The 19161-nt window shown below is 38.5% G+C and overlaps 2 protein-coding genes across 4 annotated transcripts in view; one reads left to right on the top strand and one right to left on the bottom strand.

Annotated features, from left to right (window-relative positions):
* The window catches only part of LOC131429889 (pseudouridylate synthase RPUSD2-like), a 610839-nt gene that overhangs the window by 355226 nt on the left and 236452 nt on the right, over positions 1 to 19161 (top strand). The gene's annotated exons all lie outside the window — the stretch shown is intronic.
* Positions 6116 to 8429, bottom strand: LOC131429891 (uncharacterized). The gene has a single exon (XM_058594334.1). The coding sequence runs from the start codon at positions 8011 to 8013 to the stop codon at positions 7072 to 7074; it is 942 nt and encodes a 313-aa protein (XP_058450317.1). The 5' UTR covers positions 8014 to 8429; the 3' UTR covers positions 6116 to 7071.

Here is a 19161-nt window from a genome sequence, read left to right as displayed (position 1 = left end):
CTCGATAGTTCTATGACCAAGTAGAAGTAACAGATCGGCTGAAAAGTTCGTATCGTTTCTATGAGAGGGCGCCACTAGAATTAAATCCATACCATTTTCAGTTAGTACTAACCTTCAAAAGATACGTGTATAAATTTGACAGCTGTCTGATCATTAGTTTGTGAGATATTGCATTTTGAGTGAAGCTACTTTTGTTATTGTGAAAAAAATGGAAAAAAAGGAATTTCGTATGTTGATGAAACACTGTTTTTTGATGAGAAAAAGTGCCGCCGATACCAAAAAATGGCTTGATGAGTGTTATCCAGACTCTGCACCGGGCGAAGCAACAATTCGTAAGTGGTTTGCAAAATTTCGTACTGGTCATATGAGCACCGAAGACGATGAACGCAGTGGACGTCCAAAAGAGATGATAACCGATGAAAACGTGAAAAAAAATCCACAAAATGATTTGCAATGACCGTAAAGTGAAGTTGATCGAGATAGCTGACACCCTAAAGATATCAAAGGAACGTGTTGGACATATTATTCACGAATATTTGGATATGAGAAAGCTTTGTGCAAAATGGGTGCCGCGTGAGCTCACAATCGATCAAAAGCAACAACGAATTGATGATTCTGAGCAGTGTTTGGAGCTGTTATATCGAAATAAAACTGATATTTTCGTCGATATATAACAATGGACGAAACATGGCTCCATCACTTCACTCCGGAGTCCAATCGACAGTCAGCTGAGTGGACTGCACGCGATGAACCGAACCCAAAGCGTGGAAAGACTCAACAATCGGCCGGTAAGGTTATGGCGTCTGTATTTTGGGATTCGCATGGTATAATTTTCATCGACTACCTTGAAAAGGGAAAACCCATCAACAGTGACTATTATATAGCGATGGCAATTATGTTGAATAATAAAAACGAATTTTGGCAAAAAAAATGTGTGTTTCTATTGAACGATACGAACTTTTCAGCCGAACTGTTATACTCAGTCAAAGACAGGCGACTTTTTTGTTTTCTCTCTCATTCTCCTATTCTCTGTTGAAGTAAAAAAATTCAATGAGAGTACTAACATAAATATAAATTGATCATGTTCATTGACACTTGCTAAAGGACATATAAATTTATAATAACTTCCGAATTCTATGGAGTTCCACAGAATGCTATTAATTTTTGTTCAGATTCGACTTCCGGTTCCGGAGTAACATGGCGATGAGAGTTAAAACCATCAATTTCAAGAGTTTGATCAATAAATACCTTAAAACTTTTCAGTAAACTCTTGTTTTTGTTATTTATTTGCCGCGAAATATTTATTTCGATTTTACCCGTAACGAAATAGTGTCATCAATAAAATTTATTAATTTATAGCGTCTATTTGTAACCGGCTTTAACCTTGTCGCGGTCGTTCGCCGGGTTCATCAATAAGAGTATTTAAACGAATGTACTGTGCCTTAATGTCCATTCGTAGAGCTCGACAATCCTATGACCGCAGATACATTACTTTAAATGAGGAAAATTAACTGAATAGATCATTCATGAACAACATGAATAGCAAGTGGTTCGAGATGCCCCTTATTCCTAATCGAGAAAAACGTAAAAATCATTTAAAAAGTTTTCCTACCTTTTCCAATTTGTAGGTCATATTAGTTGATGGCCATACCCCATATTACAGTAACACTGAAAGAATAGAAGTAAAAAATTATCTACTCTTTCGGAAAAATTACTTTTGAGATAAAAATACTCGAGAAACATTGGACAACAACTGAGAGATGTAGATTTCCAGTAGTCGTTAAATCAAATTCGCTGTATCTTGAGAACGGTAGCATTTAACAAAATTTGGTTAACATTATTTGGATTGAAAATGTTTCGTTCCTTCACAGAACCGTGTAGGAAAACGTTTGAACAATATATTTGAACATTTTTGGAAAATTTAGTAATATTAAAAAAGCTATAACTATTTGATTAATTATTTCTTTCATCTTGAGCTATACTGCAATAAACTTCATCAGTTGTCAGTTACAATATATAAAAAAAAACATTTTTGAGATAATTGATTTCAGGGTTTATTTCCAGAACAAAATAAAAACATTTGTTTAACAGTGTGTATACTTTCTTTATATAGATATCAAAACCAAATTAACAACCCTCTTATGAGATATAGCTTTTTGAAAATTGTCAAGAAATTTTGGCATAGGCTCTTCACAAAAGTAAGGCTAAATTGATAATAGCAAACTGACGATCCTATTTGTCCATTTTGGTCATGAAGAATACGTTATGCAAATTTGAGCCAAATAAAAAAATACGAGAATGAAATTTCAGATAAAAAAACAAGGTGATTTTCGATGTAACCGCTCAACACACATTGTTAAAGTCCTAAATTTTTTATAGTGTCAACAATAAGAGTGTTTAATCAAAATCGATGACTGTGCCTTAATGTCCATTTGTAGAGTACCACAATCTATAAGGCTCGCGATGATGCGATATATTTTGAAATTAACTACATACATTTCTTTTAATGGCGAGAATTCACTGAATAGTTCCTTCACGAACAACATGAACAGCAAGTGGTTCGAGATGCCCCCTTATTCCGATTCGTCGAAAACTGAAAAATCATTTAGCTGGGTACCAATCAAGCGTATTCCAAACTCAAAAGGCGAGCGCACTTCGGAAGCCTGTTTGGCTATACTGATGCAGATTCTGGTAAACTTTTGGTGTCCATTAACAAAGAACAAAATAATTACCCGATAATGAGCTGAAGCTGGCACGAATGCTCCTCAAGCCACCTCTGATAAATCGATATGAGTTCGTATTGAAGTCTTTGACGACTATTTCCGGATCCTGAACCGGATAATCGATATAGCCAAAGTGACCAACAAATTGGAATGGATTTTCCAATTTGTTGGTCACTTTGGCTATATCGATTATCCGGTTCAGGATCCGGAAATAGTCGTCAAAGACTTCAATACGAACTCATATCGATTTATCAGAGGTGGCTTGAGGAGCATTCGTGCCAGCTTCAGCTCATTATCGGGTAATTATTTTGTTCTTTGTTAATGGACACCAAAAGTTTACCAGAATCTGCATCAGTATAGCCAAACAGGCTTCCGAAGTGCGCTCGCCTTTTGAATTTGGAATACGCTTGATTGGTACCCAGCAGCAAGATATCTTTCCAGTCTGTAGGATTTTGCTTAAACTATTGTGTCTGTGCTCAGTGCTAAACCTTGTGACATCTGTTATTTCGCTTTTCTTCACTTTCGGTCATCCAGCACCATGTTATGGAGTTTTGACACTACTCAATTGAACCGCATCGTGCGGTATTCCGACACGGACTCTACTTGGAGTGGAATTTGACCACCACGAAACTCAGGAAACAGTTCAGCCGACGACACGACCAGGCACTCAGAAGAAAAATCAGCATTAAAACTGTTCGCTAACGATTCACCGCCAGTTACTACGGCTGCTCGGCCATCCATGGAAGTTGACCATCAATGTTAACTTCCCTCTCTGAGCAGCCTAGATAGCCGTGTAGTGTCGGTAGCGGTTTCCCAACTGCTAAGAATAACGCTACGGTCCACCTGTACCGGTGGTATAAGTCCACCAAACAGGTAAGCCGTGTGGCATCCGGCGGAATTATTTTTTACCAAGAATTGATCCACTGGTTTCCTATTCCATGTCGTAAAAGGCCACAAAAATAGGAACTCCTAAGTCAAGGTGTATTTCCGTGCCGATGGCTGAATGGCTGCAGGAGGTTAAACATTGCAGTCGTGAACGGAATATCTTGGGTTTTTCCCTTACTGGATACACGCAATGCTTAGCAATCAACTTCTTTGATCATCGCTTCGGCAGGCCAGAGATTAGAAAGCTGAGTGTCTGTGGGTGTCCTCAAGGTGGTGTACTATCCCCACTTTTATGGAACCTAGTCGCTGATAGTTTGTTAAGGAAACTTAATAACCTTGGATTTCCGACTTATGGTTTTGCCGACGATTATCATATATTGATGACCGGTATAAGCATTAACACTCTCTTTGATTTAATGCAGCAAGCCCTGCGATCTGTTGAACAATGGTGTTGTCAGGTTTGGATTATCTGTAAATCCGGGCAAAACATCAATGGTGCTTTTCACTCATCGTAGGATAATTACAGGAGCTCGTCCGTTGCAGTTCTTTGGTTCAGGGGTCACTGTGGTCGATCAAGTTAAATACGTCGGGGTTATTCTTGACTCAAAACTGAATTGGTCTGCTCACATTGATTTCAGGATTAAAAGAGCTTGCATGGCTTTCGGCCAATGCAGACGAGCTTTTGGAAAATCATGGGGACTCAAACCCAGATATATTCATTGGATCTACACAACTATCGTTAGACCAATTTTAGCATATGGATGTCTTGTATGGTGGCAGAAAGGAGAAGTCGCGACAGTTCAGTCAAAGCTAAATCATCTCCAAAGGATGGTCCTAATGGCGATGACAGGAGCATTCACGACAACTCCTACTGCTGCTCTAGAGGCGCTACTGTGCATTAAACCACTACATGTGTTCCTAAAACAAGAAGCATTATCTTGTGCATACCGTCTTAGGGTTACAGGGCTTTGGAACAGTAACCCATTAGAATATGCTACCAGTCACACTCGCTTGTGGTCTCAAATGGTTCCGTGGGATGAGTATTTACTCGCTCCTAGTGACCTAACTCTCACATGCAGTTTTCCTTTTAAAACATTCAATGTGAGCTATCCTCTTCGTTAGGAATGATTGTCTGGTTGTCTGGAACGACAACTTGATGAACACATAGTTTGTTTTACGGACGGTTCTCTGTTGAATGGTCGTGCTGGTGCTGGTATCTACTGTCGTGAAATAGGCTGGAGCAGTCTCATTCACTTGGTAGATACTGTACTGTGTTCCAAGCAGAAATCTACGCAATTCTGTGTGGAGTACAATCGGCACTTCAGCAGAGGATCTGTGGTAAACGTATTTATTTTTGTTCCGACAGTCAGGCAGCCTTAAAAGCACTCAGTTCGAATGACTCACGGTCGAATCTAGTGATCGCATGTCGAACTCAAATTGAAGACCTCAGCATTTCAAATGCTGTTTACTTCATATGGGTACCCGGCCATTCTGGTATTACTGGAAATGAATGGGCTGATGAGTTGGCTAGAGCTGGTGCAACGAATGATTTCGTTGGTCCTGAACCAGCTTTACCACTTTCAACTAGTTGGATAAAGCACAAGATACGTTCTTGGGCTGCATCCAAACATGCCAGCTACTGGCGCAGCTTGCAAACTTGCGCTCAGACAAAAGCATTTCTACCAGATTTAAATCTGAAAATGTCAAAGTGTCTACTGCATTTCTCCAAGTATCATTGAAGTATTCTGGTCAGAGCTCTGACTGGACATTGCAAACTCAATTATCACATGGCTACTATTCAACGTGCTGAGTATTATTCGTGTGATTTGTGTGAATGCGATTATGGTACTTCATATCATCTGATATGTAACTGTCCCGCATTGACGCAGCTACGTATCCGGGTTTTTGGTTCTCCATACATGGTTGAGTCTGTGTATGCGGAGCTAAAATTGAAGGATATTCTCTCGTTTCTCACCCAATGTGGTAAGGAGCTATAGTCAGAAGGGTTCATCGTTCTTCCTGGAGTGAATGAATCCCTTCTGTATTCACCTTAAATAGGGTTTGGCAGATTGTTTGGCATCCTCTGGGGGGTACCGCATTTACTTCTGCTCGTACATACTGCGAGTCGTTCTGCATTCTTCCGGGAGTGCAGAATGGTGTCGCTTTTGTAAGATCTCTAAATCCTCTCGGGGGTTGGAGGTTTTATTAACAGCAGACTGTTCGGGACCTCGTAGAGGTTCAGAATTTCCTTCTGCTTCCAATAAATGTGATCCTCAGCAGATTGTTCAGCATCCCTTAGGGGTGCAGAATTTACTTCTGCTTTTATGTGTTTTTGTGTCGTCAATTTTTCCCATCCTCCTAGTTCAACCCTTACCATTTCCTTTCAATCCTTCCCTCTTATATATCGGGAAAATGATGCTAAAAACAAATTGATGGCAAGGCACAAATCTCCAAATATCAAGGGGAACGTGCCATTTGAGCCAATTTGTTCTGATTCCTGATACCACAAATCTAGCGACCCCTTGTAAATGATAAAAATAATCTTCTCGAGCAACACTGTTTAAGTTGCTATGTACTGGTTACCAAGGAACCCCAAAACAAATAAACATGTTTTGAAAGCGGTGGAATATTAGTGTTAAACTTTGTCCAAATTAAGCAGAAATGCATTTTCGGAATTTAATCGAAACTATGAATAAAACCAACGAACGAGGACAATGATCTACTTCCAGCGATTCATCCGTACACTTCCACTGCTAGCTTTTCTGGGCAGTAGGATTCGGTGTAATATGCCGGTGTCAAAATTGTTTTGTGTCGGTTGATTGCGCAGCAGTGGAAACAGTATTTCTCCTTGTTGGCCACTATTCGAGGATTACTAGTGGAATTCCACAAAGAAATCATTTTACCGTACGTTATGCAGGTACCGCAGAGCACAAGCCTCGCTCAGCTCGTTGTCGGTCATTTCCATGTCTTCTTTCTCACACAACGGTTTCAAGTCAAGACCTGAATTTTGAACTTGGCTTTATAAAAGACATAACTCATACTCCAAAATTTTTACATTCCGCTCGAGTCAGTTAAATCCATTAAAATGTTCCGTAATATAATAACCGATCTGAAATTTATTTTGTTTACATTCATCTTGCCTTCGATATGCAGTATCCAAGGTTATGGTGACTGTTATTCAAAATCAATAAATAAATCAACTTGTGCTGCCAGTTTAAAAAAATTCACTAACGTTTCCGATTTGACATTTCCAGTTACTGAGGGGTAGTTAAATTTACGATACAGTTTTGATAGACGAGTGGCAGGTCGTGTCGTCGGTTCAGCCCTCTACAAAACAATTTCGAGAGAACAAAAATCTTTATTCTAAACAAATTTCTTTATACTACAAATTTCGAGAAACAAACAAAAAATAAGAAACCTCTCAATATTCTCAAAATAAAACCAACGATTTTCCGACACCCTACTACATTTTGTTCCGAGTCGATCCGATGTAGCTGATTATTTCCAGCGGTTTCATAGAATCACCGGCACCGGAATCGTAGACTTCAAATTTCGGATACTTGGAACCGACCGGAGCGGCGCCGGCTTCTTCTTCCTTTTCGGACACCGAAGTGGACATTCGGCCAACCGCGCGCTTCGTCATCTCTTTCATCATGTTCAACTTGATTTGGTAGTCACTGATGACCTGTGCCTTCGTTAGATTAGCTATCGCCGCATTCAGTTGGGTTTCACGTACATTCCGAATCTTCTGATCTATGCGTATCCCGGCAAGTGCAGTCGAAACGTCCTCCTCGCGTGCGGGTGAGCTAGTCTGGGCCTGGCCACCGGCGAGTGGGCTTCCACGGACCTCGGTGATACCAACTCGTTCCTTGATCTGCTGTTGCTCGTGTTCCACCCGCTGATCGAATGCTTCCAGCAGGGTAGTCTCCTTCACTGAGGAAACGTTACCATCTTCGACGATTACCTGACCATTGTACGGCAACTTCCCCTCGACTACATCATCCAAAAAACCCGGAAAGTACGAATCTTCCAGTATGTCTTTCAATTCCTGCGGTACCAAATCCTCCGATGCTATTGATTCGATGGTGGAATCTGCGATTTCTTCTTCCACCGGCTCCCTCCAGTCGCCTTGGATTTCCGCCAGGAAGTCATCAACGTCAAAATCAGCCCCACTGACGTCCTCATATTCGTCGTACTGAAATTCTGCATCCACATCATCGGCATCCAGATCGGCACCGTACGATTCATCTAGCTGCAGAATGGAAACGTCTCCCGCTGAGTCTTCACCGCCACTGGCCACATAACTACGGTCCGCCTCACGGGCCGAATGCATCAATTCTCGGTGAACCTCCGACGGGGACATTAGCTGCTGTTCGTCCAAAGACTTCTCCGTACGGTGAGCCATTTTGCTGCTGTAGGTAAAATTCAGATAAACGGCTTGACTGACGTTTGCTGTGGTCAGTGGAGTCACCGCCTTCTACGATGCCATACATCACTTAAAACCAGCGAGTTGAATTGATTTTACTCTAGAGCTATTCTAAAAAAGGGAAAGTAATCAGACTTCATATATTCCGAATAGGATGGAACTTTTCCCACGTTTCCGGTATGGCAGATCATTTGTTTCTTTCGATACAAGACAGATTTTTAAAAATTTTGAATAAATCTATGCATTCACTTCCTTCAAATGGTTGTTACTTAGAAGCTATATTGTTGGAAGTCGTGTCGAAGAAATTGTAGGAAACTGACGTTGAAACTTGGTAGTTCAACAAAAATTGGAATTCATCGAATCTGTAAATTTATCTCAGTCGATATGTAGAATCGGATTTAATCGAAAAAGTCATCACATAAATGTTTCCTTTTTTTCGTTTCGTCTTCGGCTCGTAAGTTGATAACAGTTTATGTTGAGCTTTTTGCCATATGGAAGTTCAACATGAACCACTAAGTTTCTTCTATTTGCAGAACATCATTTAGTTTAACAAAAAAGTACATAGTTTTGTACGATATTTACAGGCCGATCTTTTTTACAGTTTGAAAATTGTAGTTGTATTTTTTCATTTTAAAAGGCACTTATTGCATGAATACCAATTGTTTGTTTCAAGGAACAGTTTTAAAATTTTTTTTTCATAAATACATTTATTTCTTTAAGCAAAGTACATTAGTTTTGTCTTCGCCGTGCATAGTATTTTAAACCCAATATGCTTCGAATTTAGTCACAATAGTATAGTATTTAATAGAACATATTACAACCAGTTCTCATGAATATCATATTAGTATTTTGGTATTCTTTAACCAGTTCGTTATTTCTATCAAACGGTTTTCTGCTCTTATTAAAAAATGAAAAAAAAACAGGAAAAAAATCTTTCTTGCCGACGGAGAATCGATTCCCGGTCTCCAGTGTGACAGGCGGAGATACTTACCTCTATACTATCGAGGTAGTAGCAAAGTATTTTTATATATTTTTTGTGATTTTCAAATTTTTCAGAGTTCTGGATCGATTTCCATTTTTGTAGACCTCATTTTTCTACAAATTACAGTTTATGAACTACAACTGTTTAAAGAAACGTTCGTGCGAGAATGCATTCACTTTTTTTTTAATCAGTCTCGTTTCAAATTGGTCTCTCCATCCATGGTACTGCAGACGTGTGTGTGCGTGTCAAATCGAAGCAAATCGATCCTGTTTTAACCATCCCTTCTGCTTATAATTGCGGAATTATTACCTAGCTAGTAAATTGAAGAAATTATCATAAAAAGTCAGGACGTCACCGAAATCCTATTATGCATAATTTAAATGATACATCAGAATGTTAAGGTATCGTCAGGCGAAGTTACAGAAAAACACAACTGTTTAGTCATATCAGGAATTTTGTAAAGTTTATTCGATTAAAAAGATGGAAAAGGTTAACATTTCGTAATATTTCATTGATGTTGGCGGCCTGTCATGACTTTCTAGTAAGCCAAAGCCATCTTGATTCGATTTATTGATGTGATAAAAATTTGACAGATAGTGTACATGGGTCACAAAAATCGGGAATTAACGATATTAGGCAACACGCTTTAGTCTGAAATAGGAACACACCGCTCGTGCAGAGGTCTCAAATGCGCAGTTCCATTTAATCGTGTTGCCTTTTGAAACGGATACATACTTCTTCCTGGTGTGCTTCAATTCAAGACTGATTTAAAAGCAGAATGCATTTTATGCATGTATTGTCTTCAAAGCGTTCTAGCTCAGAAACTATTACTTTCATAAAAATAGTATCCAAGAAGAAGGAAATCAATACGAATTTTTCAAGAATACAAAAATAGAATTTGAAAACACGGATGTTAAATTGTATTTGCGCATATTTTTCTTTTAAATCTATTAAAACCAATATCTGCGTTAAGACAAATAGTGTACCTCAAAAACGAATAAGTTATCGCTAAAAAAGTTTATAGGAGTGATAAAACATCCAGTTTTTAATAAACATGATTGCTTTATCACTAATTAGTGACCTTTCTCTTAATAGTAAACATTCTCGAACTATTTAGATATCAAACTCAAAAAACGAAGATTCCAACAGGATGGTGCCACTTGTCATACTGCGGCCGTAACAATAGACTTATTGGAAGAACATTTCAACGACAACATTATTTTGAGAAATGGACCAGTCAATTGGCCTCCGCGTTCGTGTGATTTGACGCCACTCGATTATTTTTGGTGCTTTTTGAATGCTTGAAAAAGTGGTCGAAAATTGGACCTCCAGAATGACCTTTGTGAAAAATACACATGGCGACCATATGCCTGAAATAGTATTTGAATATTAAATGCTAAGAAATAATCTACCAAATAAAAAAATTGACTATTTCATAATTTTGTATGTGTTTTATTTCAATTTCAAATCATCAAGCTTTTTAAGAAAACATTCTTCATTTTGAGCATAACAATTAACCTAATTTCAAACGGATCTAAAAACACTGGAATTTGACACACATATTATTGCATCTCTTTAAATCGGAAATGTTCCCCTTAACCCTACTAGATTTAAACTAATATATCGGTGGAACCGGAAGTGACCGCCATTTGATTTGTGAACTTGATTCACTTGAGCCATTTGAACTCTGAGAGAATTGAGCGGTAAAATAAAACCAACGCGTTTGGTCTGTTATGTCACTTATACATTATATCTTCGGAGCCAGAAAGGACAGTCATTTGATCTTCGAACTGGATCCGCAATTTAGTATCTATTTTGCACACGAATCTAGACTTGCTAGAATCGGTTAAGCCATATTCGAAAAAATTGAGCGGTATTGAAAATACCGTTTTGTTGGTTACGTCTTTTATACCATTATATCTTCGGAACCGAAAGTGATTGCAATTTGAACGTCGAACTTGATCAATAGCCGAATAGTAGCCCAAATTTGGAGCCTAAGCGTGGTCAAATCGATTAAAATCAGCCATCTCTGAGAAAATTGAGCGGTAAAAAGGCAAACTGACATGCTTCTTTCACACTTTCGAATATGTATCGATAATCGATTGATTGTGTGAAAGTATGAGTTATGGACGACGAATATATTCTACCTCACTAACATCGCTGAACTAATGAGAATCAAACAATACAACAAACAATGTTATAGTTGTTCTTTTTTTGTAGATTTTGTTTATTCAGGCCTATTTGCGAACAAGCTTTACGTGGCCGATTGAGCTGAGTTTTCAGCTAAAATTAATTTTGTATTGGATCTTGTTGTCACACTTTTTCTAGGGGGAGAGGAGCTTCCATTTCCCTCCTGCGAGGATTGAGGGGCAGTTTGTTCGTGATTCGTCTCGTCATCCATTGCCGTGGTATTGTTGTTGATTTCGTTGCTAGTTGCTGTAGATGCGGCTTGTTGTACATTGTTTGCAGTTGCTGGTTGGTTAGATGGTAAGCTGTTAACTGCAGCTGGTGTACTTTGTTCTTTAGGCGATTCGTTGGATGGTTTCGTTCACTGTTGTTGGTGGCTGTCACAGGTGTACTGGGGTTGCTTGGGGTACTTGTGTGAAGGAAGCACCGTTGTCCTTTGGTGTAGCTGTCTCCATGTCCAGTTTATCACATGGCTTACCGTAGTGAACAGCTTTTTTGCAATATTGACATGTGGCCATCTGATTATCATAGGTAACAAGTGATTTGCACGGGATTCTTGTATCCTGACCGAAAGTTACATAAGAAGGTATAGGCCTCTTCAATCGCATGCGTAATAAACGTACGCCATTCAAAATACCGAGGAAAAAATTCTTCCACTTTTCTTTTCCGATAGAGAGAATCTCTCCGTATTTAGACATAGTTTTACGAATATAAGGATCGATGACGCTTGAGGGAAGATCATGCGCACGCACTTCTATAGCACTATCTTCCATATATACTAGAACGTTGTATTTAATGTTTTCGTGCTCCACTGAGTCCACATTGTTATTGTCTTTTGCGAATTGAATTGCATCCAACTCTTTATAAACTGGATGTAAACAACATTATTTGTTTTATTGCATTGAAGTAAATGCACACGTTTAATGTCAAGATGCATTTGCTCCTTAAGCAAACCTTCAAGTTCTCGTATCTCGTTTTTTTTACTTTTAGCCACAATTTATTTATCTACTAAATTCTAAGCATTCAGGAAGTGGAACAAGATAAACGTACTGAATGCGGAACCTGGGCTCTGAATTCAGTTGCAAAATTAAGGTTCGGAATCCAGCTCTCTAGAACTCAGTTTATGAATTTAGTTCTATAATTCTGGAACTGAACTCATTTTCAGAATGTAGCTTCAAAATTTAATGTTAGAACTGAAATTTGAACTTGAATTCCTAACCTCAATTAACGAACCGAATTCAGTTCCAAAATGTAGTTCCAGAGCCCAAATTCCGAATTCAGGTTCTGAATTCTGAACCTGAACTCTGGAAATGAATTCCGGAAGTAAATTGTGGTTCAGAAGTCGGTTCCAAAATTCTGGGTCGGAGCTCAGATATAAAATTTTGTTCCACAATCCAGATGTAAAATTCGAATTTATATATTGTTCCAGATTTCTGGAGATGCATTTCGGAATCTGTATTCTGGATACGAACTGAGATCTTAAATTAAGGCATTAAATTCAGTTCCAGAAATCTAGTTCCAGAATCTATAATTTGATTTCGGTTTCAGAGTCGTAGTTTTAAGTTTTGAACGTGAAATTAAATTCTTTACTTTAAATTAAGTTCGGAATTCAGGTGAACCACAATCCAAGTTGTAAGTTCAGTTCCAGAATACAATTCAAATGATGCTTCAAACCTCGCAGAAGGTCTGTTTTGCTGCTGCAGGTCTAAGGTTCTCCCCACGACTTCCAGTCCCGTATGACGCACAAGAAAAAGTGATGGATTTTCAACTGAGACTTCCTCAAAACCGTCGTCCGAATACAAAAAAAGCGGTATGAGTTTTCCTCATTTCTTCCGAAAATTAGAGGAAACTAAATTTTGGAAACTATTTAATCATAAATTGCTGATCATATTTCTGATAGCACGAAGTAAGATTTATGATTAAGCTCTACCCATTCTTATATAGGGCGAATTTTTAAAAGGCCCCCAATAGTAAAGTAAGACGAATTCACGCCCAAAATAACGCGTTTTGTAGGTTACGTCTCTTATATCTCCGAAACCAGAAGTTACAACCACTTTATCTTCGAATTTTGTCAGTGGTACAATAATAGCTCCAGATGAGCCTAAGTTTGCTGAAATCGGTTCAGTGAAAAGGATGACTGGGGTAAAATGTACATCGTACCTTTTCGTGATTGTCATCTATTTTTGTTAAATAAATTTGGTTTAAGAATACAGCTTTCATAACTTCAACTCTTCTCTAAAAACAGACCGCGTTCTTGACGATTTTTCCACACTGTCCATTGCATCAAGAGATGAAGACTAGTTTGAATATCCGATCTCGGTTCATTTCAGTCCCTTGAAGTTGAACTTACAACACACATAAGTTGACTATAATCATAAAATCTAAAACTGCTAACCAAACTACAAGACAAAAAACAAATTGACACTTTCCACGGCGTATTAATGGCTGCTCCGCATCGGATCTCGGGTAAGCTCCATTATCCTTTCTGCCGGGGTAAGCTACACACATTATGTAAATTGCCCATTCTAATGTAAACAACCAGCTGTTTCACGAGCTAAAGTTTGTTCTACAGCACATTAGCCTGCTCGGCAAAAATAGTTCCCCCCGTGAAGTTCTGATGGTGCATCGCTGCAGCAGTTTTTGTTCGTCGCATCTACGTACTCCGACGTACGATCGGTAGCAGAACGAGCAACTAGTCCAGCTCCGAAGTAAACTTCGCAAATAAACAAATTAAAATGCTCCGACAAGTTCTGCTTTTGTAGCCAAAGTGCATCCCCCTGTCGACTGCTGCCGGGGTACTTGCCAAAACGTCCCTGATAAACAATTTCCAGCAGTCGCCATCTGTCCGGTACTTCCGTCAGTGTGTGAACAAAGAAAAGTCTAATCCTAAGCGTCCACCGGTGGTGAACCATCCTGGTCAGCGATCAACCTCCAGTAGCACCCGGGTGACAATTTGTCAGCATCAGTTTTGTTGCAGCCGACAGAAGATACGTGAATTCAGCGAACGACAACCGACGTTAATGAAACTTTGTTTATAAACTAATAAATAACTTTTCCGTCTCTGCCTTAGTGTCTAGCCGGCCGATGCGCCGCAAAGTATAGCTGGTTCGTATGGGGAACAGGGAACGAGACGGTCGATGACTTCCGCACCAGAGTGGGTCTCGTTTATCCGGGGTTGGCTGTTCACGAACGTACTTGATTATCTCCTTGGTTCGGCTCTGCCGGCTTAACGAAACACACACACACACCAGTTTCCAACAGTGGACAACTGAGGACAACAAGTGCTGAGCTAGGCGTCCAGGGCAAACAAACAAACTGCTCTGTTAGGTGCCAATCGTAGTGAAGTCCATGTCAGGTTCGGGTCAGGACTTCGGGACTCGATTAGAACTGCTGATGAACTTTTTTAAATCTCCACTTAAAATAAGGATGCTGCACCGTACCTCAATAACAACTCGATTCCAAAATGGACCATTGTGTTCTAGGCTGTTGAGAATCGAGTTCCTCTTGATAGCACCATCGTAGTGCACTAGTGGTTAAGATCATTAATTTTCATGAAACAATTTGCTGCTACAGGGAAATCTCAATGAATATTGAAATTGCTGATAACTAAGCAAATTGTTTACTGTTTGTATCCTAAATATCAATTATCAAACTGTTCACAAAATGATAGAGCTCGTTCCAAAGCGTAAGCTGTTTGTCATTAGGCTCCAGCTTTAAAGCAACGATTCGAACGAATCTAATCGAACTCAACTGATTCGATCGGTAAATCCATTGAGTGGAGTGTTTGTTCTGCAACCATCAGCTTGAATTTCTTTGTAATGTCTATATTTGCGCAATGTTATCAAACAAAACCTAACCTTCCTTTACTCCTCTCGAGTACGTCGTTGTGCAAAGATTGAGACGACGAGAACAATTCTGAGAGCATAAACAAACTACTACAAAGTACAAGCCTCTCTGAAGGAGTACAGTTACGCAAACAAGTGTAGATAACACATCAAACACATTTCTTTCATTCGGTACATTTTGATCCGGGTGTGGAGTATTCAATAGCAAAACTGATAACCTAGCTTTGTTTTTCGAGTATCTATCTTTTTTCCTCATTATTAAGTTGATAGTACGATATTTGCTCTGCTTAGAGGCACAACATTTCTAAAACCCTCATTTCAATTTCACACACGATTTGGATGAAACTTTGCACACGTTTTCAGTATGGCAAAGTTTTAATTTAGGATGGAGAAACTGATTCGACTCAACACTGATTTTTTAAAAAAATGCGTATGAATTTTGGTATGCACGTTCTTCATATTATAGTAATTCAAAAACTCCTGAATTAATCAAAATACTGTCTTAGATGAAAAATCTAGTGGGTATTTTAGAAAAATATACACTGGAAAAAAAATTAATAGTAGGTGTATAAACAAGCTCGTACCGGTACCGGTACTCTTTTTACGCGGTTCTTTTTTATGCGGTTTCGTTTTACGCGGCTTTTTTAACGCGGAATTCCGAAGTTGCGTGGTTTTTTTACGCGTAGTTCCGCAGTTACGCGGTTTTTTGCGCGGATTTCCAAAGTTACGCGGTTTTTTTTTGCGCAAATTTCCTAAGTTACGCTGTTTTCTTGTTTTGTCTTAGAAATGCATGAAACTTCGAGATCTGGTGTTATCCCGAATTTTTTAAGTCAACTTTTTGACACAAAAAATATGTTACACCAGATCTCTACGTTTCATGCATTTCTAAGACATTCGGAATCAAAGAAAAATTTTCGATCTCAGGAGTCTCAAAATTTTTCTATGTCCCAAAGTCGTTTTTACAAGAAAAATTTTATTTTGGGTTGCACCAGATCTGGTAATTCCATGCATTTCTAAAACATTTGGCATAAAAAAATGTTCTTCCATATTGCGATTTTTTTTGCGGTCCCGATGGCAATTTCAGGAACATGAAACAAGAAACACGGTGGAGCTGAAATCAAAATTCTGGCTCTGGCTGAGCAAACGTGTCGGATGTGGTTTGCTCGGTTTAGAGGTGGCAATTTTGATTTGGAAAACGAAGATCACCGCAAAAATTTGAATATGTAGAAGACGCAAGAAGAACTTGCAAAATCACTCGAAGTAACTCAGTCAGCGTCATTTTCGAACATTTCTAATCAATGGGAATAATCCGAAGGGTAGGCAATTGGGTGCCGTTTGAATTGAAACCAAAGGACGACGAACTCCGTTTATTCACGTGCGTACAACTGCTTCAACGGTACAAAAGAAAACAATTGTTATCCATCGAATTCTAACTACTATCCCGGCCGTGCATCATCATCGACAGCCGTTCAAAATGTTCAAGCTACTGAAACCGAGTCAAAGGATCCCAGGAGAGGTCTACCGACGACAATTCATGCGCTTGAGGCGAGATTTGCAAGAAAAATGGCCACAATACACCGATAGACACGATCAAGTAATTTTGTGTTTTCGTTTCATAATGCTTACTGGTTTAGGATGATGTTTTTCGGTGATGGAAATACTTCTTAAAAAACTTTGTTGTAGTTTACTTTTCAATTTACTTTTATTTCAGTCATCTTCTGAAATTTTACCCAATTCTACCTCCTGCGTTCCTTTGGGTTAAAAGCTAAGAAAGCTATGTTAGCTTTTATGCCAAAATAACGAAGAAGGTAGAGTTGGGTAAAATTTCTGAAGATGGCTGAAATAAAAGTAAGCTGAAACTTAAACTACAACGGAGTTCTTCAAAAGTCTTTTAATCACCAAAAAAACATCAACCTAAACCAGTAAACATAAAGTAATTTTGCAACATGAGAATATTTTGGACAGTCGATGAAACATACTTAGAATCGCGCGAATGTGAAGTCCTACCCCACACGCCGTATAGCTCAGACATTGCTCTTTCAGATTATTATTTGTTCCGGTTGATGCAGCTTGGTCTGGCTGAGCAGCACTTCTTCTATTATGATGAAGTCAAAAAATTGATCGATTTGTGGATGGCGGCCAAACCATTCGAATTGCCAGAAAGATGGGAGAAAGTAGTATTTACACAGCAAAAAATTATGAAATTTACAGGTGACGCCAATCCACATATAACTTAATTCATAAGGACGTATTTCGTAAAATGACTGAGTTTTACAAGAGAGATTTGAATTTGTGTCAAACCCACCCCGTTTTTCAAGCAGGCGTGTAATTTTACGTGTTTCAGCACTTAAAAGTTTGTCTTCATGAATTAACTATGCGTTAGATCTACCGTGAAAATGAGTCATTTTTGACGCTCGTATATGTCGGTCACAGATGACGTAAATTTACACGATTTTTTCTGTTTGTCTAGCTATGGACAGTACTTTGAATATTGAATTAGCATCAATTTTTTGTCAATAAAGTTTCAAATTTTGACAAGGACTTATTTATACCCCTAATGGAATTTGATTCAATAAGGTAATAAACTTGACCATAGCAAATCTTTTTCCAACAGTAATCGTCTGAATACTTAGACATATAATTTGAAAAATTTAATTTTTCGATGAATTGCGCCGTTTTAGCAAGTCTACACATATAAGAGCAGTTATACCAAATTAAGCTTACAACTACAAAAAGCTTGCTATAGTTGCAGCATTCAACAAAAATTTCCATATTCTTTTGCATGTTCGCTCTACATGACGTTATAAATTTAAAAACACACTTCACCCTGCCGTTCTGGAACCGAAAGTCACTTCCGTACAAAAGTCAATAGCAGTCTATGGGACCATAGAACCTTCCATGTTGAGTCTAATTTTGTGAAAATCTACTCAATCGTCTCCGAGAAAATGAAAAAAAGTTCGTTTTTGTGTTTTGACAACTATTCCAGGGACTTCCGGAACCGGAAACTGGAAAACGGTGAATTATTCAACTAGTTAAAAGTATTTGGCTCAATTTTTCAGTGTTATGTATACAAACACGATCTTGAAAATGAAACTGTTATATTTATCAGCCTGTAGTACCAGAAGAAATCGAACGCATTTGGTTGATTTGTTTGTTCATTTAACCTCGTTATCCCGGAACCGGAAGTCGGATCAGGATGAAATTCAATACCAGACTATGCGACTATACGGTCTTTCATTTAAATCTGAGTTGAATAAAACCGGTTATGCGGTTTCTGAGAGAACCGAGAACTTTTTTTTCTTATTTTTGCACATTTTACTCCGTTACTCTCGAACCGAAGGTTTGATCCGTGTAAAATTCAATAGCAAGCAATGGGACGAAGAGACCTTTTATTTGAATCTACGTTTGTGAAAATCGGTTCAGCCATGTTCGGAAAAAATAAGTACACAGTACTTCAGAAAGACAGATGTATACTAAACACTAATTAATATTTTAACGTGACACTTGGCTCAGATGTCACTGACAGTCATACCAACCTAGAAAAAAAATTTCAACGAATAAGGTTTCCGTGCTAAACAGAATTCAAAAGTCGTCCAAAGTTTTGCTTACAGTAGTATTTCTTTTTTTATATCACTATTAGAAACTCGATTTACTAAAAGTTTAAGAAAACGTTCATTTTATGCAGTGAAACAATCAAATAACCTTCAATAAAGAATCTGAAGTAAGTTTCAGCATAAATGAATTGGTACTGCAGGGCGTGAAGTTTCGAGACAGTACCTATATTTTCGACGAGCAGGGTCATGTCTTATAAAAGGTTGAATTCAACAGATAATCCCTTCGAACATGATTTCATTTTCTTCACGCTTACAAGAGTATCTCGAGCGTAGGCGCCCTACCAGATTCGTTCTTTATTTTTGTGTGAAATTGTATAGCCCGGTTTAGCCCTGTGGTTCCTGAAATATTGGACTGTGTGACTTGGTAGGAAAACCCAAATAGCTCAAGTCACAAATTGGGAATTGTAACTGTAGGCTGAAGCTGCATAGCGGTATAGATAAATTGGGTTAAAAACCTAATTGTAATTGATGTTTTTTTCGATTTGCAAAAATGTCGAGT

This window comes from Malaya genurostris, chromosome 2, assembly GCF_030247185.1.
Source record: "Malaya genurostris strain Urasoe2022 chromosome 2, Malgen_1.1, whole genome shotgun sequence".
In the NCBI taxonomy this organism is placed as follows: Eukaryota; Metazoa; Arthropoda; class Insecta; order Diptera; family Culicidae; genus Malaya; species Malaya genurostris.
Note: the sequence above shows the minus strand (reverse complement) of the source record. Positions and strands in the feature narration are given on the sequence as shown.